The sequence below is a fragment of the Pseudopipra pipra genome, chromosome 4, assembly GCF_036250125.1.
Source record: "Pseudopipra pipra isolate bDixPip1 chromosome 4, bDixPip1.hap1, whole genome shotgun sequence".
NCBI classification, from domain to species: domain Eukaryota; kingdom Metazoa; phylum Chordata; class Aves; order Passeriformes; family Pipridae; genus Pseudopipra; species Pseudopipra pipra.
In genome coordinates this window covers 70,202,054-70,223,442 of record NC_087552.1, presented here as the reverse complement: position 1 = coordinate 70,223,442, position 21,389 = coordinate 70,202,054, and the positions used below count along the sequence as shown (strand labels likewise).

At 45.0% G+C, this 21,389-nt stretch overlaps 1 protein-coding gene across 3 annotated transcripts; it reads left to right on the top strand.

Moving 5' to 3' along the window:
• The first annotated feature begins 5,493 nt into the window (after positions 1-5,493).
• IMMT (inner membrane mitochondrial protein) lies at positions 5,494-19,855 on the top strand. Of its 3 annotated transcripts, none has more exons than XM_064653486.1 (12): positions 5,494-5,634; positions 8,266-8,343; positions 9,394-9,495; positions 10,042-10,178; positions 11,153-11,256; positions 13,118-13,253; positions 13,826-13,955; positions 15,556-15,570; positions 16,588-16,811; positions 18,109-18,240; positions 18,440-18,569; positions 18,898-19,855. In XM_064653486.1, exons 1-12 carry the CDS (start codon positions 5,556-5,558, stop codon positions 19,521-19,523), a joined length of 1,893 nt encoding a protein of 630 aa, XP_064509556.1. In that variant the 5' UTR covers positions 5,494-5,555; the 3' UTR covers positions 19,524-19,855. The 3 variants fall into 3 exon arrangements, with proteins under 3 accessions (XP_064509556.1, XP_064509555.1, XP_064509557.1); XM_064653485.1 differs by having other exon boundaries at positions 8,263-8,343; XM_064653487.1 differs by lacking the exon at positions 8,266-8,343.
• The last annotated feature ends 1,534 nt before the right edge of the window (positions 19,856-21,389 follow it).

The window sequence follows — 21,389 nt, the reverse complement described above, 5'->3', positions numbered from 1 at the left end:
GCGGGGAAGGACATGACCTTGCGTTCCCTGGCGCGGCCTCCCGCCCGCACACGGCGACACCGCAGGGTCGGGGCCGGCTCGGGAGTTCCTGTGCCCGGGGCGGGGAATGAGTAATTTGAGCGCTCGGGTGTGAGGGCATCCTTCTGAGCTCACGGTGGGACACCGGGAGGGCACAGCACGCCGGGGGGAAAGTGCCCGTGGGACCCGTGCGTTGTGTCCTGGACCTTTGCCTCTCCTTATCAGCAGAGATAAGGATGGTGATGTGCTGCAGAGCCCTTCTTAAAGCAGTCGGCCAACTTTAGGAAGCCACGGGGGTCTGTGGCGAGGGTGACTCCTCTAGCAAGGCCACAACTTTTGTTTCAGCTGTCTTCATGACTAATAAAAAGTGAGCTGATCAGATCATTTTTATACCCTGCTCTCCATCTCATATTCTTTAGCCTCTATTCACGCCGTTCAGCAAAGGAGAAGCTGTGCATACTCCCCTCCAGCACTGCAGCTGCCTTTCCTCTGCTGCTCCATAAGGCTGGAGAGTCCTCGGGCCAGGTCACCTGATGCCCACTGGAATAAGGCTCCGGGTTTGCCGGGCTGTGGAAAGTTTTAGCTGGGAGTTGAGAAGACAGAAACCAGGCTTTGGCAGATGTTTATCACTTGGGGCTATTTGCATGTGCTCAGCCTTTAACAGGATCCGGAACAGCCAGAGTGGTGCTTTGTGGCTGGAAGTGGGTCATCAGGCTATGAGTGAGTGGTGGAAGAATCACAGAATGGTTTGGCTTGGAAGGGCCATTAAAGATCATCTTGTTCCACCCCCTTGTCATGGGCAGGGACACCTTCCACTATCCCAGGTTGGTCCAAGCCCCATCCAACCTGGCCTTGGACACTTCCAGGGATGGGGCAGCCACAGCTTTTCTGGGCAACCTGTGCCAGGGCCTCACCACCCTCACAGGGAAGAATTTCTTCCAGGGAACTGTGCAAACACAGAGATGCCACAGCACTCCGTGAAGTTTGTTATCTGTACCTTTACTGATTGTTTCCTTACTTAAAAAACCCCAACTTTTCTTTTATCCCTGCTTATATTTCCTGATGAGATCAAGTACAATGGAAGTCTAGTTTGGACAGAGAAAGTGGGCATGCAGTGACATAATTTTTATACCTTTTTGCTTTTTTTTATTCATGTTGAAGGGAAATTTTGTTCCATACTGTAGCACATGCACATGGAGACTGTTTCAGGCCCTGCAGACTTTCTGCAACTAAAACTTGTTTCTTTTTGGGTAGCAAAAAGAGACAGAAACTGGAAATTAGAAACCAGTGTTTAATTATAGTGCTTGTGTTGCAAGAGGTGCCGAGCTGGGGACTCTAATCAAGAAGGGCTTGCCTGATCAGAGATGGTAATAGGTAGATTTTTCACAGAAGTGAAAACTCCTGTCGCGGAAATAAGACCCTCTGGCTGTTGGCATCTCTGTTATATAGAAGCTGACAGTGAGGCAGGTCTGCCTGTCTTTTGGGATGTTCAGATACTTTTTTACAGGTTAAAAAAAACAGTTGTCTGAGGACAGCTGGACCTGGTCAGGACTTTGGGGTAACAGGACCCTGATGATGCTCGGTGTCTTGAGCAGCCTTAGAGAGCCTGGAAGCAGAGTGTCTGGATGGGAGTAGCAAAGCAGCTGCTGCTCCCCAGAGCCAGAGCAGCATGAGGGTATAAGTATGAAAAATCCCAGTAGAGAACTCATGGTGGAGAGTGGGAAAACTTTTAGCCTTCTCTCTTACTGTGAGCTCTGTGTGTCAAGGATCACTAAGCTTGTTAACAAGTAAATTAAAGTTGTGGCTTTGAGAGAAGTTGTTCTTCATACCTTTATTTCCTAAATGTTTGATGCTACGTGTGCAGTGCTGCAGAGGGAGTCTTCTCTTATTTGAAGTATTTTTGTAGTTCTATTTAGAAGGAAACAGAGCTTTTAGTAAAAGTGTGTGATATATAGCAGAAGTCTTGAATGATGGGAAATCAGAGTTCTGTGGTCAGATGTCCTTGTTAACCTGACCTCTGTCATAACAAAATCAAACTTCCTCTGAAGTTTCTGGTTTGATGATTAAATAGTAGATAATGAGTGTAAAATAATAAGCATTTAAGAAGTTGGGTGAAACAAATACAATGTGGGACTGCTGGAGGAGGAGGAAGAAATGGAAACAGCTGCCCCTGCAGTGCCCTTGATGTGGGGATCTGTGCTGTCTCTGTGCTGCCTCATCCAAAGGGTTTTCTCTGTCTTCTGCATGACAGCAAATGGTTTATTTCTGCCTTTTACACAGCACAGCAAAGCATGTGTGGTGTATTTCTTCCAAATCCTTTGAGGCACTATTACTAAATAAATAACAGTGTTCTAAAAAATTACAAACTCCTGGGAATTATGCAAAGGGGAGATTAGAAACTACCTGCAAGTTTCCGAGTTATGGTGATACAGCAAATAAAACCAATATTATTATGATGGCCAAAAGGGAGCAAGGCTTCTTTAAAAAAAATTATTTTTAAAAAATCAGGGATTTTTTGAGGCAGTGCTGTACTTGGATGTATTTGGATGTGAGGGAAGACAATCAAACTTGTGTTCCTCTTCATAAAACCGATACCCACAGACTTTTGGTTGTTGTTGCACTGGCCAGCTGTGGGAATTTGTTACAAATCTTGAAAGAAAGTTGGTGAGGGCTTGTTTGGGGCTTAGTTGTCACTGCCATTGCTACACGTGTGGGAGTCCAATGCCATACATTGAGGGCCTGTGTTTTAGTTCCTCTCCTCTTGACAAAAAACAAATAAAAATGAGGATTTGTCTAATCCTAGAACAGCCCAGCTTGGAAGGCACCTCAAAAGGTCATCTGGTCCAAAGAGCATCTGGACTAAAATCAATAATCCCACTGGAAAAACCCTCCTGATGTGCAAAGCCTAAATGCTGAGCTACGAGAAGCAAATGTTCTCCTACCTCCCTGAGCACAGCCTGGTCCCAGGAGCAGGAACAGATGTGTTTACTGAGGGTGTAGAACTAAGTGTTGTTTGCCATCACTCAGTGTGAGTAGGGGTTTAGCCAACATGGACATGGCTGAGCTGGCCCAGGCACCAGGGTTGTGGTTGTGGGAGCCTCCAGGATCACCAAGAAGGCAGGTCCAGCCTGAGCAGGGAGGTGGGAGTGACAGTGGTGCAGGGTGGGATAACCTCCAGGAAGGGAGTGATGGCTTATTTCCAGGTGAGCACTAGGCAAAATTGGGTAATCCAAAAGTGTTGGAAGGGACTGGAAATTCAGTCTGAACTGATCAATAGAAAATCACTTTATTTTTCCCTTCTCATTTCGCTGGGTTGAGCTGTATGCATGATGCTGAAATACTCATGGTGAAATAGGGATGTACTGAGAGTCAGCAGCGTGTTCAGCAGTTGATAACAAAATTATTTACAGGGCTTTTCTTGGTGAAGTTCCCCTTGAAAGTACCAGTGACGCCTCAGTAAAAAAGTCAGATAATCAAAAACATTACAGAAGTTATTTATTATTTTGTCACCTGTTTTATCCATCACAAACCAGAAAACCAACCATGGAGTACAGAGGAGGCTCCTGAAGGTCTCAGGGGTAAGAGGAGCACATTTCCTCTTGCTGTACACGTGCTCCTGCTACTAATTAAAAATGTTTTGGCTGCCTTTCTGGAAAGAATAAGAATTCAGTGTTCCTGCCCTTTCCTGTCTACACTTTTGGAAAAGGATGGGACCTAAACCACAAAGTTGTGCCTGTTGTTGCCATGTGCAAGAGGAAATAGAAAAACTTGGCTTCTGGGGTTATGTTGTAGTGAAGGATCTCCCTTTTTTTTCTTTTTTGAAGAGAAAATTCCCAGTTGGGTGAAATATCTCAACTATGGGAAAAGTTCTTTTTGTGCCTTGTACTTTGATTTCTCATGAATCCCATATTTCTCTGTTAGTAATTCCCATGTGGGGAAAAAAACCTTTGAGGGGGACAGCTCGTTTCCTTCTGAAGGCTTAGAGTAGCTTAACCAGTCCTTCTGGTAAATCCTAATTTCCAGCTAAAATACAAAGATAAAAATCTTGGGTATTGTGGTTTTTGTAAAGTAGAATTTAATGAAATATCACTCTTCATATACTAATTTAATTTCTGTTATAATCTGATGCCTATCTGGAAAGTGTATGCGTTGTTAATTCTTTTAAAGGAGAAGTCTTGGTGTGGAAGCTCAGGGAGAATTGCTTGTGTGTCTTCAGAGTTAAAAATAGTTTAAATAAGTGTTAAATATAGTTTTTGATATTTTTAAGTATCTAAACAGCTGTTGTTGTCTCCTGCACTGCTCACACTGAGCTGTTCTAGTGCAGGAGGTTGTTAAAGAGAATCTGAACTAACTAGGGGCAGGGAGCATAAATAAGTAAAATAAATGCAGAAGTAAGCTGGGGTAGGGTTTTTTTTCCCATATCATTTTCCAAAATGCCTAATTACTTCCTACAAAGCCCTTTCCCTGGAAGCTGCACAAGAGAAAGCTCTCCTCTCTGTTTAGGGGAGAGAGTCCAACATCGCTGTTCTGGCGCCGGTCGTGCTTTCCTTCAGACGCGTGCGGGATGTGGTGATGGGGCAAATCAGTCCAGTGCTGCTGTTGAGGTGGAGAGATGTTTGAATGTGCTCGCTGCTAACTCTTGCCTCGTCCACCCCCTGCAGAATAACCAGTGTGTGAGAGTGTCCCTCCGTCCATCACGGCTGTGCCGCGGATATGCCACCCACTCGGGAGAGTCCGGGTACGTTCCAGGGCTGGGAGGGTGGGACTGGTGACCACTCACAGGCTGTTTGATGTTTGCCATATAATACAGTGGACATGGCTTTGACTCCTCTTCCCTCCTCAGTGTGTCTGCAGGCAAAGTCATTGGTGCAGGTGTCTTTGTCGGGGGAATCGGTGGAAACCTGTCCTGTATTGCAGAAATCTGAAAGATTCTTAAATTTTTAAAGTCTTAGCTACACGACAAAATTAATCAGAATTTGAGAACCTATGAGCCTGACACCTCTCAGCAAAAACCGAGAAAAATGAACAGGTGGGGTGAATGGGAAAATTCACCCCCACCTGTTCATTTTTCTGGTTTTTAGAGAGAGTGTCAGCTCTTAGGTTTCAAATTCTGATTAATTTTGGTGTGTGCTAAGAATTTAAAAAATTTAAGAATCTTTCAGATTTCTGAAATTAAGAAGGTTTAAGAATTCCGAACTGAGGTGCTACTTTGTGCTGCATAAGTGGTGCTTGTGCGTTTTCCCAAATCATCTCGTGATTGTGGTCTGTGAGTTGTGAAACTGTTATTTTTATTTACAGTAAAATAACGTAGTAAAATCCCAACTGAATAGCTGCTCTGCTTACACCCAGAAATAAACTGAGGAGAGACAGAGCCAGGTGATGGGGTGGAATTTAACTATTTTACTAGAGGTTTAATGTAGTTAGTGATGTTGCTAGATTAGAAAGCTCTTATTAGTTTGGAAAATTGATGATATTTCTCTTTTTTATTTTTCAAGATACAGCAAGGTCCACTGAAGATCTCATCTGTAGCAGAAGTAATGAAAGAGTCTAAACAGCCTGCTCCCAAATCCCCAGTAAGCAAACCAGAAGCTGCTGCTCCTTCAGAGGAAAAAGAAGGTAAATTTACAGAATGTCATGTACAGAGAAGCAAATGACCTAATGATCTCCTGTATCATACATGCTAGAGTAGATTAAAATAGTCCTTTGAATGGTCGAAGATAAACATTATTATTTCTTAGAATTAATGTTATTTTCTCTTCCAGCCATAAAATTTGTCTAAAATAGCTTTAGCTCTTTTTTTCCTTATTTTTTTTAGGAAATGTATTTACTATATAGAATATTTGAAATCTAAGATAAACACTGATTAACCTGCATAGTTTAGATATGAGACTCAGCAGGAGGAGAACTTTGGCTGCTGGACTCTGAGGCTATTTGCCCTCTCTTCTTGCAAGCACAAGAAACTTAATTTTGGATAACTGCTGAGCTGCTGTAGAGCCAGATCAGGTGGAAGTGGTTTAGAGAGGAGCAGTTGCCATGTCTTTTTACGTTTACCTCTCATGGCTGTGTGTTTTTGTAACTAATATCTTGTTGCTGTTTGTCCAGGAAATCCTCTTTTTCTGGAAATAACAACATCAGTGTCCAATTAATATGTTTCTACAGAGGAAAAAAATTAAGTCTTACAACCCTGATTCTATGTTACAGAACATATGGTAGAATCACAGAATGGTGTGGGTTGGAAGGGAACCTTAGAGATCATCCAGTTCCATGGGCAGGGACACCTTCTACTAGACCAGGTTGCTCAAAGCTCCATCCGGCCTGGCCTTGAACACTTCCAGGGCAGAATCCTCTCCCTGCTGGGAGTGCAGCCAAGCACATGGGGGGTGTCTGGGCTGCAAATGCACATTGCTGGGTCATGTTGAGCTTCTTGTCCACCAACACCCCCAAGTCCTTCTCCCCAGGGCTGCTCTCAATCCATTCTCCACCCAGCCTGGATTTGTGCTCGGGATTGCCCTGATCCAGGTGCAGGACCTTGCACTTGGCCTTGTGGAACTTCCATGAGGTTCACACGTGCCCACCCCTCAAGCTGGGTCCCTGTGGATGCCATTCCTTTTCTCCAGCATATTGACCACATCACACAGCACAGTGTCATCCCCAGAGTTGCTGAGGGTGCATCAATCCCACTGTCCATGTCACTGACACGGATGCCAAACAGCACCAGTCCCAACACCGACCCCTGAGGGACACCACCCTTCATTGGTGTCCACTTGGACATTGAGCCACTGACCACAACTCTGAGAGCAGCCATCCAGGCAATTCCTTATCCACCAAGTGATCCATCCATCAAGTCTGTCTCTCTCCAGTTTGGAGACAAGGATGTTGTTCAGGCCAGTGTCACAAGCTTTGCACCAGTCCAGGTAGATGGTGGCAGTTGCTCTTCCTCATCCACCAGCACTGCAACCCTGTCTTAGAAGGTCACCAGATTTGTCAGGCACAGTTTGCCCCTGGTGAAGCCATCAGTCTGTCATCAGTCACTTCCTTATTTTCCATCTACCATAGCATGGTTTCCAAGAGGATCTGCCCTATGATCTTGCCAGGCACAGAGATGGGACTGATGGACCTGTAGTTCCCTGGGTCTTCCTTACTTATGTTTTTAAAAATGGGAGCCAGTGGGAACTTCACTAGGCTGCCATGACTTCTCAAATGATGGGTAGTGGCTTAGCCAGTTCCCTCAGGACCCACAGAGGAATCTTATCAGGAGCCATGGACTTGTGCACCTTCAGGTTCCTTAAGTGGTCTCAGGTGGTGTGACTGGAGCACTTGACAGTGAACACTGAGGCAAAAAAGTTATTGAGTACTCAGCCTTCTCCATATCTCAGATAATTAAATCTCCTGTTTCCTTCTGGAGAGGGCTTACATCTTCCCTGAGTTTGGAGGAGGTGATCCTTGAATATCAGCCAGCTTCCTTGGCCTCCTCTTCCATCTGGGGCTTTATCCTCTGGTACTCTACCAAGCAGATCCCTGAAGAACCCAGGGTCTGCTCTCCTGAAGTCCAGGGCACTGAGCTTACTGTGCACCCTCCTCACTGTCCCGAGGATCTGGAACTCCACCATTTCATGGTCCCTGCAGCCAAGGCTGCTCTTGAGCTTCACATTCCCCACCAGCCCCTCCCAGCTGGTGAGAGCAAGGTCCAGCATAGCACCTCTCCTCATTGGCTCCCCTATGACTTGGAGAAGGAAGTTGTCACCAATGCATTCCAGGAACCTGGATTGTTTATATCCTGCTGTGTTGCCCCTCCAGTAGATATCAGTGGTTGAAATTCCTCATGAGGACCAGAGCTTGTGAACATGGAGCTGCTTCTGTTTATCTATGGAGAGCCCCTTCCACAGGGCCTTCCTGCTCGGGTGGCCTGTGGCAGACCCCCACTGTAGTGTCCTCTGTAATCCTGACCCTTAAGCGCTCAGCCAGCTCCTCATCCATCCCCAGGCAGAGCTCCACAAACTCCCGTCTGGTCACTGACATAGAGGGTGATCCCCCTCCTCATCTTCCCTGCCTGTCCTTCCTAAAGAGCCTCATCCTTCCATTCCATCACTGGAGTCATGGGAGCCATCCCATCATGTCCCGTGGCAGCTTTGGTGTAAAGCCCTCTTCACCAGCATGGCAGGCCCTGGACCTCTCCCTGTGTGACAGATGGACCCATGAGCCCCTCCTGTACTAACTGGTTTGTTCTGTAACTGTATTTGACAGCAGGCAAGGCTGCAGCACAGATCATCTCTGCAACAGGTGTGGCCATGTCGGTGCCAGCTCCGGGGATACAGACTGAAGAAGGTGAAAAAGATCACATGAATGCAATGAAGGAAACCCACATCCAAATTTCAAGTGCACAAATTCTTGCTTCTGTGTTGGTATTTGTCAGTGTTTAAAGGTGTGAGTCTCTGTGGCTTTTGCAGAAGAAAACTTCCTTCATCACAGATTTTTAATGTAGTAAGAAGCTAAGATTGATGCCTGGGGCAGGTGTAGGTGTGAGCACCAGAGGGAATGCTGCCTTTATGCTGAACTGAACTTGTCCAGTCCAGTTTGCCTCTGCTCTTGGGGGCTCTCTGATTGCTGTTCAGAAAAGTGTCTCTGCCCGGGGCCAGGTGAAGAAACAGCATTTATTGTTAAACTCAGCAAGAGACACTGGCTTCCAGATGATGGTCTCTTTCAGATGAGATTACATGATACCGATTTCTTCCTGTATGAACACATTTCATAAAAAGTAGGCCAAGGGTAAGTAAGTACATGCTGCAGAGTAGCATCAGTGTTGCTCAGAGGTGACCTGGTGGGTTTTGCAATGTGGGCTCCCTCCTCAGTTTAGATGCAACTTGCTGTTGGTCTTGAGAGCATTAGTTAAGCCAGTGCCTCGCTCTTAGAGGCATTTTAAGGAGCCATAGGCAAAGGAATAGAGGATAGGTGTGATTCACCATTGTGAGTCATCACAGCCCTCTTATTAATCCTTTGTTGTTTTGGTTGGGCTCTCTAAGCGTGCCAAAGGGGAACTGAAAAAAAAAAAGAATGGAGATTGACTTAAAATTTAAACTTGGCTCCATAAGTGTTTCTCACTTCTTGCTTTGCCTTTTGCTTCTGAATCTTGTGTAATTTTGTGACTAGACAACATAAAATCTCCAGGTGCATGTGAGGTGTCCATCTTTGATTTTCAGATGTGAGGCTGATCTTTTTAATTAAAGATTCTTGAGGTAGTTTCAGAAGTCAGATCTACGAAGCAACACTGACTATAAAAATCAGTTTTGATAAGAAAGTTATTTCCCTGCAAGTAATCTGTATAATAATTTGGACTAAACAGTTTAAACAGTTTAACTCCTTTTTACTTCTGACTAGGCAAAGAACATGAAGGTTCCCACGCTATAAAGGAACGGTCACCAGAAGAAGTTGCGGCCCGTCTTGCCCAGCAAGACAAAGAGGAGCAAGAGAAGATAAAAGGTGAGTCCTTACTGTCAGTGTCCCTGTCTGTATTCTGTGTGACAGAAGAACTGTGGGACTGCATTGGCTTTAGAGTTCCAAGCTGCTTCCACACCCCTTCATTGTTGTCCCCTGTTGAGGGGGCAGAGTGAGTGGTGTTGGAAGCTTCTTCCACCCACTCAGGAGTAACTGAGAGTTGAAGAATAATAGAAAATCTGAGGTTGGAATGGACCAACCAGTTGAATGGTTCAAGGAAGATAGGAAAATTTACTTGTTTTCTCTTAAGAACCATTATAAGAAGTGAACATGGGATATACCTGCAGCCCCCTGCAAAATCATGGGAAAGGTCTCCCACTGAGTAGAGTATTGCTTTTAGTGCAGACTTGCACCTTAATGCTCCTGCTCTAAATGAGGAGCATGTTTTGTGACCTGCACTGCTGTGCAGTTCCAAACTGACCAGCTCTTCTGGGTCATAGAGAACAATGTAAAGAGATGCAGTAACATGTCATTCTACTAATTATAAAGTTATTTTCTTTATTGTCTAATTGACTTTATTATTTTTTCCAGCCCTTGCAGCAACTCTAGAAGGAGCCCTAAACACAACTGCCCGTGTAACCCTTCAGGCTATCACTGCCCAGGAGTCAGCTGTGCAAGCAGTGAATGCTCATTCCCAGATCCTGAAGGAGGCCATGGATAATTCTGAGGTAAACGGGACAAATGGGGACAATTTTTTCTTTTTTATTGTCTTCAGCAAACTTTAATCTCACAATTAAACTTGGAAGCTTTTCTTGTAAGGTCCTTCCATTTATCACAGTTTTAACTAATCTTTCCTCTTGTGAAATGTGGTGTAGTCAAATAATACAGTGGTTTTGACTGTTATTGATTTTTTTCGTGAACTCCTTTATTTCGTTTTTGTAGGAAGAAAAGTTCAAGTTAATACATTAATAGTTTTCACCTTATATTTTAATTTATTGTATTTTAATTCCCAAGACCATTTTTTTTACCTAGTTAAGGGTATCACACTGTCCACCCCAGTAATTCCATTGAACTTATTCCCTTTGCCGAAATCTTCCTGCTTGATTGTTCATTGATTGTCTGGAAATGGGATGGGGATGTACAAGTGATACCTTTTGTGGTCCTGGTGTGCTCACACTGGGGTTTGTCTGGAACTACTGCTGCTCATTCAGTTCTGGAGCAGAGGATATAATTCAGTTGTTAATCAATTAGGGACATGTGGGCAACTAACCAAGCACCCAAGACTTAATCTAGTAGTTAGTAAAATAACTGTCTTAAGAGTTTGCTTTTAATTATTAATTATTAAGCTTGCTTGAAAAATAAAGCGACTTCAACGTATTATGGTACTTTAATACATGTGGAGATTTCCCCCTAGAATTGTTGTGCACCATATAGTGATCCTCATGTGAGCTCTTCTGCATGGACAAAGGTTCTGTGGCTTGGGAAAAAAACCCATTAAGAATCAAACAAGACCAAAACAAAACATGGGAAGAGAAGCATGATTTGTAAAGCTTCCAGCTGTGCTGTTGAAAAACACGAGAACGTTGCTCAGTTTGAGTGAATTGTTCAGCAACACATGAATCTCTGCAGGCTATCATTTTTTCGGTATCTCTGACTTAGTGGTTGTAACGACTCTAATGAGGAATCTGTGCTTCCTTCTTAGGAGGCTGGGGAGAAAAAATCCTCCCAGTGGCGCACGCTGGAGGACGCGCTGAAGGACCGGAGGAGAGCGGTGGATGAAGCTGCTGACGCCCTGCTGAAAGCCAAGTGAGTTGCTTAGTTTAAGTCTTGGAGTAATAAGTCAGTATTGCTCATGTGAGGGCTGGCAGACACCAGAGGAGTTTCTACAAAGCAGGGAGTCACCTATGTTCGTACTGAACTGACGGGTTTGTGCCAAACCAAAAAATAGTTTTATATGCTAGTGAGTATTTTAATTTGATGTGTGTAAATCTTGGGTGCCTGTGCATGTGGTCCTCACTGTACCAAAGAGTCTGAAACAGTCCTGCTCTTCTTTTAAAGAACTTGTTTATCTTCTTAGTACTTCCACATAGTTTTGGTAAGTTCAAGTTAGATTAAAAAAAACAATCCGCAGTCCTTTTAGTATTATATTGGATCATTTTGTCAATATGAAACCTATTGTAAGAGAAGGCTCTGGGGAGACCTTCGAGCACCTTCCAGCACCAAACAGGGCTACAAGAGAGCTGGAGAGGGACTTTGGACAAGCACATGGAGTGATAGGACAAGGGGAACAGCTTCAAACTGACAGAGGGCAGGGTTAGCTGGGATATTGGGAAGAAATTCTTTACTGTGAGGGTGATGAGAGAAGGTTGCCCAGAGAAGCTGTGGCAGCCCCATCCCTGGAAGTGTTGAAGGCCAGGTTGGATGGTGCTTGCAGCAACCTGGGATAGTGGAAGATGTCCCTGCCCCTGGCAGGGATTTGGAACTGGGTGATCTTTAAGGTCTCTTCCAACCCAAACCCTTCTGTAATGACTCCACAACTGCACTCCCTGTGTATTGAGTCAGTAACATCACCAGCTTCTTTGGGTTGTAACGAAAAATTAAACCTTCCAGCATCCCTTGGCAGTTCCATTTGCCCACAGAATTGCTTTTAAGGTTAGATTTTTACTAAATACCTGTCAAAGAAAAACTTAAATTCTGAGAGGGAGCTCATCCTGTGCCCAGTCTCTGTATGAACCACGCTGATGTACATTGAGGGTGCAGGGTCATTGCAGCAGAAAAAAGTTGACAGACAGTATCTCCAAGATGCCCTTGTAATGAGGTTAGAAATAAATCTGGAAACCCTTTGATGCTTCTGAGGCTGAGAGGGTAACATCATCCTTGAAGTTGCATGGTTGCTATTACATTATAAACTTCTCTTATCTTTGAAGTTGCTGTGCTGACTAAAATTAGTGGGAGGTGTAACTGAGGTTCCCCTTTGTAAAACAAAGCTAATGCAAACCCCACATGCACTTTTCATTCTCTATTGCTCTACTAGATACCTTTGCTTTTATTTATTTTCTTAATTTATTTATTTTCTTAATGTATTTATTTTAAAGCCTGTTCCTTATTCCAGTGAGATTACTGGAAACCTCCATTGGTTTTAATGGATTTGGAAAAGGAGCGCTTTTTCCTTTATATCCAGTTGTGCTGGAGAAAAGCAGTTCTTTCCTAATTACAAAAACCCATAATATGTCTTTGCAGAGCCCTATAAATTTTCTCCCATCCTCATTAATCTCCACCAGTCACCATGTCCAAAACACTTCTGCAAGCGTAAGCCATCTATATTAAAAATGTTTCTTTGCTGGAAATGTCTGCTGTCTGATTCTAACTTAGTTTTACTAATCCTAACTCCTTTCAGTGAACTTTCATCTTCTCTCCAGATAAATCTTAAATACTAATTGCAGTATAAATAATTCTCATTTTACATGGAATAGCCACAGTGGCATCTTTAGGTTTCGGGACGTGGAAAAAAAAAATCTTTAATCACAGCATCTTAGAGCTGATAGATGGGAAGCAGCAGTAGAGTTACCCAGTAGTTCTTCCTATAAATACCAACAGCATAAAGTAAATTTTCTTTGGGGTGATAAGCCCTGCATGTGTTACATTCAGCAGCTGCTTCTCTTTCCAGAGAGGAGTTAGAGACAATGAAAGGTGTCATCGAGAAGGCCAAGAAGTCTCAGCTCGCAGGAGCCAAACCTCACATTGTTGCTGCAGAAGAAAATCTCCATCATATGATCGTTGACTTGGACAATGTGGTGAAAAAGGTAAAATTTCCTCACAGTGTTTGTAATTGCCATTAGTGTAGGGAATCCTTGGCAGCTTGCAACAGAGCCCCCATTCCCAAATCCTCTGTAGGAGGTGAAATATTTATAAAGTGTAAAGCAGTCCTTTTGTAGCTGCACTCAGTCTCTGAGCTGGTTGTATTGCCAGTGATCAGACACCTCTCTTTGTGAGAACTTGAACTCTGTCCTAAAAAAGCCTCCAGGTGGCTTGATTGGTGTCAGTCCTTTCTGGTGGAGACTTATAATTCTTTCAATTTGATTCCAAGAGGAATTTAACATGAGGTTAGGGAGGAGTTGGAAAAATGTATGCTAATGACTTGGGGGGGTAAATCACTTTGCAGTTCAAAAGACTGGGGAAGAAACATAAAGGTGGAATTTATCTCCCTTTGCAGGACGGCACAGGGTGGGTTTTTGTGCTCCCCCAAGTGAGTTTGCTTCTGTTGGGCTGGAGGGTAACAATATCTACCACTAACCCAGGGCCTGTTTTTAAATTATGTGTGTCTTCAATTTCAGTACTTGCCTTGAAAAATAAACTGGTGTCATTTTTGTTACAGGTTCAGGCAGCACAATCTGAGGCCAAGATAGTAGCTCAGTACCATGAGCTGGTGGCTAAAGCCAGAGAGGAGTTCCAGAGGGAGCTTGACAGCATCACCCCCGACGTGAAGCCAGGCTGGAAGGGCATGAGTAAGTCTCCCACTGTGGGGTTACATCCTGCTTGTCGCACTTTGTTTGTAGTGCTTCTGTAACTACGGCCACCCAATGTCCAGCATGCCAATTTCCACATTGGTTGGTTGGTTTGAAGTGGAAATTAGTTCAGAATTGAAGTCACAAAGAGGATTAGTTCTGGGAATTGCCTGTGCTGTATTGAAAGTGTCATAAACTGTAGCTCTTGTATGATAAATACCATATGGTTTTATGAACATCTCTTCCCTCCCCTGGTACTCCAGGAAGGGAGCCAGGTCACTGCAGATTTGAGTCAAATCTGTTACTGATCAAGTCTGGCTGACTCTGTGATTATTTTCTGAATTAAACTGACACTGTGACTTACCTGTAACAACAGCCAGTGCTGCATAAAGCAGTGAACAGGCATCTTCACAGTCAGCTCACCCACAGGAATCCCTCTGCCCACAGGTTCCCTTACTCACCTTAACTGCTTTGATTTTAAAGACAGAGTTGCAGAAGGTGGAGTGTGTGTGTTCACCATTACTGTGGATGAGCTACTGCAAGAACTCATGTGTGGTATATCCTTGAAGAAATTACTGCCTGTGGTATTTAAAAACTAATTCCCTGAAAAAAACCAAAAGAAAACAAACCCCTTCTCAGATACTTCCAATCAGGGTTTAACCTAAATGCACTAAGTAATCTCAGACTTTTCTGACCTCAGGGTTGAGAGGCAGCTGTCATGGCTTTATTTATGAGTTACAGGGATTTTAATAGAAGTGATAATTGCCATTTGAAAAAAAAATGTGGTGTTAATATTGCCTAAATGTTTTTTTCTTGAAGTATGCAATGAAGAATTAAACACTCTTTCTTAATGCTACTTTATGCCTTAGAAAAGTGGACCTTAGTCCCCAGTTCATTTTCCTGGCTAAATGAACACACCAGGTCTCTGGAATGGTCAGTTTTCTTTTAAAAAACAGCCAACCACACACCCAGTATATGTGGGGAAAACATTTTAAATTAACAAATCTTTTGTGGAGTTTGCTTTTGGGATGTTAGTTTTGAAGAAAACAACTTATTTAGACACCCTGGAGGTGGAGCTGCCTTTCCTTGCAAAGGATAAAAGGAGAACATCTTGGGTTCTGTGATCACTGCCCTTCTGTGGGAGGAAAGGGAAGCTCCTGGTGGCTTCCATGTGCTCCATTTCTTACTGGTGTGACCTACTGATGCACATGGGACTGACTCGTTGGGGTCCCTGGCTCTCACTGCCACTTGGGAATTTGTTTCTGTACGATCTGCTTCTGTTTGTAAGAACCTAGAAACATCAGACTGAAGTTTCCAGTGTCCTGTAGTACTTTCCTACTTCAGACTTGTGTCCTTGCTTTGGCTGAACTTAAAACATCCATCTGTGGGTTTCTGAGGGTGATTTTAGTGGTTGGGTTATCTTGGGCTACATCAGAGACTTTTATAGTTGACATCCTGTTCTTCCTGAATTCCTGAAGTCTTGGGCTCATGTTTAAGTCACTGTAGATAAGCTCTTAGTTTTCTGTTTTACTTTTGCATGACTGCCTTGCTGTAGTGAACGTGCATTAACTTTTCCAACCTCTCTCCTTTTCTGTTGCAGAGATAACTGACTTAGGTGAGTTACTGTCACTTGTTCTCTGAATGCCATCTCTTTGTCCTGTTCATGTTTGTGTGGTGCATGACTCTAAATTACAGGCAGTATCAACAAAGGGCTGAAACGTGGCATTCCTAGAACATTTCTGCACATTTGGCACAATTAAACCACAAACTCTGTTCTGTTTTAAGTGTTAAGTCCAACAGCTGAGCTTAGTGCTGCTGGTCACTTGCCCACTGGACACAAGCACTGCTGCTCCCAGTCCTCCCTGTGCCAGTCCTTTTCCCAGCACCCAGCACCAGGATAACTGAAGCGCTGTGGAATTTCACTTGCTTTAGACCCTGCAGGAATGCTTTTCCAAGTAGTCCTGGTTTTCCATACAGGCAATTTAGCTGGCAGCCAGTGCAAAATGAGCCTCAGCATTTCAGGTCACCAAATGCTGCAAGCATATCTTGAGTCCTCCTGTCCGAGCAGGAAAAGAGTAAATACCTAGCAGATACAATGTGGCTCTGATTCCTCCTGCTCCTTGAGCAGCCAAACCTGAAAGGTACAAACTCAGGGGTAAGAAATCTGAGGAGATAATTGAGCCTGTCTCACACTGCCTGCAGTGTTTTCAGGCACCCATTTCTATGAGCTTGTACCCGCTGGAGGTGTCAGTGCTCGGGGTTTTACATCCCCTGCTGCTCTCTCTGCTGGCACAGGGGAAAATACATGGTGGTGTAAAGACCAAGAAATGAACAGAGTTGTCGTCAGTCCCCTCTAATCGAGTTTGACACATATATGGGAGTGTAAATAGCTGGGAATAATTTGGAAGAAAGTGAAGTAATTCCTCTCCCAGAATGAAAGCACTCGCCTGTAGGTGTGGTTCAGAAAGTGGTCTCGGGTGGGCATTGGCACCGGGCAAGGGCTTGAAGTGCTCAGAAAGTTTTCCTAGAACAAGCTCACTGGTCACAACCCCAGGGAGCCTCAGAGCACTCGGGTGGGAGGCGGGTGAGCCCCGTGGCAGCAGATTCCCTGACTCCCTGTGTTTCCCTTCAGCTGGGCAGTTGTCCCCGGACGACCTGAACTCCCTCATCGCACACGCCCACCGGCGCATCGACCAGCTGAACAGGGAGCTGGCGGAGCAGCGCGTGAGGGAGCAGCAGCACATCGAGACAGCCCTGGAGAAGCAGAAACTTGAAGACAAAAAAGCATTTGAGGCAGCTGTGGCCAAAGCGCTGGAGCGTCACAAAAGCGAGATCGAGCTAGAACAGGAGAAGAAGGTAAAGTGGCCTGACACACCTGGTTGAATCTCTGGCTCAGAAAGGAGGTAGAAAAGGGAGGGGAAGCGCACAGAGGAGCAGCTGGGGTGTTCTGAGTGGTGGGAGACTTCAGTTGGGTGACCCCCAGGTCATGGAGAGGAGGCGTTGAGCAAGGAAACTTCTGCAAAGTTAGAATGGTAAAATCACACAGTGAAACAGGGAATGACTGTCGTGTTACTTTGCTGTTGGAGACAGGATCACTGGGTCAGAATAAATCACAGAATGGTTTGGGTTGGGAGGGACCTTAAGAATCATCTTGTTCCAACCCCCTGCCATGGGCAGGGGCACCTTCCACTAGACCAGGTTGCTCAAAGTGCCATCCAGACCTGGTCTTTAACACTCCCAGGGATGGGGCATCCACAGCTTCTCTGGGCAGGCTGTGCCAGGGCCTCACCACCCTCACAGTAAAGAACTTCAGTGTTACATCTGACCCAGTATGGCCACCATGGGGCTGTCAGTCCCTCCATCCTGCCTCCAGGAGGTATCTCCGTGTTCTTCCACTCTTTATTTGATTTCTTTCCAAAGGACCATGGAACCTCAGAATTTTAATACTGCTTTGAATGTGAGACAATTGCAACTTAAAAATGTAGGAATTTGGGCATTGGAGGTTTTATCTTTTGAGATCCCATGCTGCAGGCTGACACTTTTGCCAAATACTCCTGTTTTTGAAAATGGGGTTAAACGCTGGCCCTTACTTGAAAAATTTGCACTCACATGAGGGAAACTAAGGATTTCACCTGTAGCCTGTCATTGTAAAGACTGCAATACTTTACAGATTAGAGAAAAGAGCTCTACTGATTTAGAGCTCTTTTAGAAGTTGCTTGAACTGTCATCTCTGTATTTAATGGAAGGTTGGAAATGAAACAATCCTTAAAAAAAAGCCAAAAACCAACAGAAAAAACTATTCAACTGCTCCTAGACCACCTCTCTTCTGCAGTCTCAAGTGGCTGTGTAGGGAAAAGGTAATGTGTTTTGTTTGAAAGCTTGTTTATAAACACCCAAGTGTTTCATTGGACAAGTTACTGTATTTTTTACATACTGTTGTGATAGCTGCACTAAGGGCCTCCTGTGAAGCTATTCCTTAACAGCTTTACAGAAAAGCTCAGCTATAAAACTGGACCTCAACAGCTTTTTAGGATGAAACATGGGCTTTGTCAATGCCACTGCTGTAAATGTACCCTCAGCAATCCCTGGTGTGTGGTGCAGTCACAGTGTGGGACAAGCAGGGCTGTCCTAACAACATGTCATGTGTGTCCAGATCGAGGAGGTGCGGGAGGTGATGGAGAGCGAGATGCGGACCCAGCTCCGGCGCCAGGCTGCTGCCCACACCGACCACCTCCGGGACGTGCTGAAGATCCAGGAGCAGGATCTGAAGGTGGAATTTGAGCAGGTAAGGGAGAAGAGTCCACAGAGGAATTAAAGGGATAAGTGCAGTAACTGTTAAATTCAGGTTTCTCACTGGTATATTGTATCTTCTACGTGTTGTCCCTAGCAAGAACAACAGATTTAAAGAAACATGTCTTAAAAGTAAGGTAAATATAATTAACCATCTGTTTCTGGTCTGATACATGTATCTCCCTCTGTTTCAGAACCTAACGGAGAAGCTCAGTGAGCAGGAGATGCAGTTCAGACGCCTTACTCAGGAACAGCTCGACAACTTCACCTTGGACATAAACACTGCCTATGCCAGGCTGAAGGGAATTGAGCAAGCAGTTGAGAGTGAGCACTGAAATCCCATTTGTTTAAGGACTTGATCCCCAAAGGCCCATTACCCAAACCTGGGTGTCTAAACCCAGGCATGTAGCTCAGGGGCCCAGGTTTGCCACACTGCTGAGCACCCAGCAAAAACCAGATGAGTGAATCTAAAGGGGTTCTCCCAAAACCTGTTGTTTTGTTCTGGTTCTGAATTGTGGGGCAGACTTGCTTTAGAGGAGGTGCTGAGGGGGTGGTTGCTTTGGAAAGCAGAGTGTGGAGAGGAATAGCTTTTGCTGCTTGTGCTCAAAACCACGTGCCCCAACTGAGAGTCCCTTCTTGGCTCACCTTGCAGGTCACGCAGTAGCAGAGGAGGCGGCCAGGAAGGCCCACCAGCTGTGGCTCTCCGTGGAAGCGCTCAAATACTGCATGAGAACAGCCACGGGGGACAGTCCCACGGAGCCCCTGGGCAGTGCAGTGAAGGCCATCCAAGCCAGCTGCTCCGACAACGCCTTCACAGAAGCCTTAACAGCGGCGCTCCCCAAGGAGTCCCTGACGCGGGGGGTGTACAGCGAGGAGGCCCTCAGAGCACGGTTCCACACAGTCCAAAAACTGGCAAAGCGAGTGGCCATGATCGATGAGACGAGGAACAGCCTCTATCAGTACTTCCTGTCCTACCTGCAGTCGCTGCTGCTGTTCCACCCCCAGCAGCAGAAGCCGCCGGCCGAGCTCAGCCCCGACGACCTCGACACGTTTAAGTTACTGTCTTACGCCTCCTATTGCATCGAACACGGAGACCTGGAGCTGGCAGCCAAGTTTGTCAACCAGCTGAGAGGGGAGTCCAGGAGGGTGGCAACCGACTGGCTGAACGAGGCACGGATGACCCTGGAAACCAAACAGATTGTGGATATCTTGACAGCTTATGCCAGTGCTGTGGGGTTGGGAACAACTCAAGTGCAGAGTCAAGAGCCAGGATTGTAGCTTTGGAGGCAGCTCAGCAATTCTGTGCAGGAAAGAAATCCCATGAGCTCCCGAGGGTTCAGGCCGAGCTGTTGGCAGGGGCTGGAAGTGTTAAATCAAAGCACGGGTACCGTCTTGTTTCCTTGCACTGTATTTAACTTCACCATCTGTTGTATTTTTATTGGGTTTGAGTTGTCATGACAACCAACTTCAGGAAGCTTCCCTACAATTTGTGTAAGAATTAATGTTTCCCCATCTTACCAAGTGGGCTTGTGATCCAACCAAAATAATGTTTGTAACCTGCCATTAATCATTTGCCACTCTGTCAGCTGAATAAAACAAGACTTCAACCACTTGCTTCTGCTGTTTAGTCTCCTGTTTAAACATAAACTACAGCTGGAGCAGTACAAGCTCAGCCTTTTTCCATGACCAGAAGAGTTAAAACTTCGGTTTACTCCTTTCAAGGAGCAAGAATTCACTGATGTGATTCATCAATTTGTACAGCTTTAACAAAAAAAAAAATTTAAAAAAAAAATCCATGTTTGAGGACAGGATCCATAGACAGAAGCTGGAGTCAGAGCACATACTGTGGTGAATTTCTACCCTGGAATGTTTCCTGTCAGACCTGCTGTGATGTAGTTTTAGAACACCAGCTATTTCTACCAGGAAGCCAGACTTGGTTCAACCATGAGAGCTCAGATAAAAGCCAAGCTCCTTCCTTCCTTCCTTCTCTTACTTTTCTCCTAATTCTTACCATCATTGAAGAGAGATTGATCAACTCAGAACTTGCTGAAATGAGGAACTGGGGCTTTGTCTACTTGTTCCCAGTTTTAAATTGTTGGTAGGATAAAGCACAAAGCATTATCACCACCCTTGGAAGCCCTTTCTCTTGACTCTACACCTGCAGCATCATCCCCATCAAGGTTTTATATTTCACAAACAGAATCAAATGTTAAATACTTTTCACCAGAATATGGTGTAATTCTCTGAGGAGCTTTATTCACAATAATTACCTTAAAGAAACCCTTCAAGCTGAGCAGCACAATGCTGTGAGGGCCAGTTAATGGCACAGCACTGCCATATTTCTTCCCAGTCACCTTCGTGGCTTTAGTTCTCTGTTCTGCATGACTTCACTTTCTCACAGAGCAGCAGCAACATTTTGTAATCACCAGTTTTGCTCAAGGGATTATCAGAACACGGCCAGCTTTAATGTCAGCCATTTATTAGACAGAGGCTCCAGCTGTACAAACTGTAGTTTAACATTACAGTCCAAAGCCTGTCCCAAAACACCGAAATGATGAGGAATAACACCACACGTGATGAGTATTGCATTAACTGCAGTGTTCACATACAGAGTAAACTCAGTATTTAAGTAGTTCATTTAAGTTAGATGGAAATGCATTAAATCTGGTGCAGGGTCAAGTCATAAGAGGCCCAGAGGAAGTCTTGCAAATGCTGAGCAGCCTCCAGGATGCACAGCACCCCTGCTCCTGCAGCCCCTGGTACCTCAGTGATGCTGTTCACACAGGCAGGAGCCAGCCCATGCAGGTGTGCTGTGGAGGAAACTCTGGGTGCAGCCCACGCTGTGTCCCAAGTGACCACAAAGATTAAACAGGACAGTTCCTCGCTTGCTCCAACAAGGACAATGTGTCTTTCCAAGCAGGTCCCATATCAGAACACTCCCAGTGCTCAGCAGTGCTGCAGCACCTTCCAGAAGCCATTCCTTCAGGAATTCCACTCTTCACAGAAGCCTCCTGGCGTCACAGCAGTGGTTGCTCCCAGTTTTCCCAAGGAAGGCAAGAGGGACAGCTACTCACGGTCACTGTCACTGTCGCTGCTGTCACTGTCACTGCTGTCACTGTCCCACTTGATGCTCTCCAAAGTCTT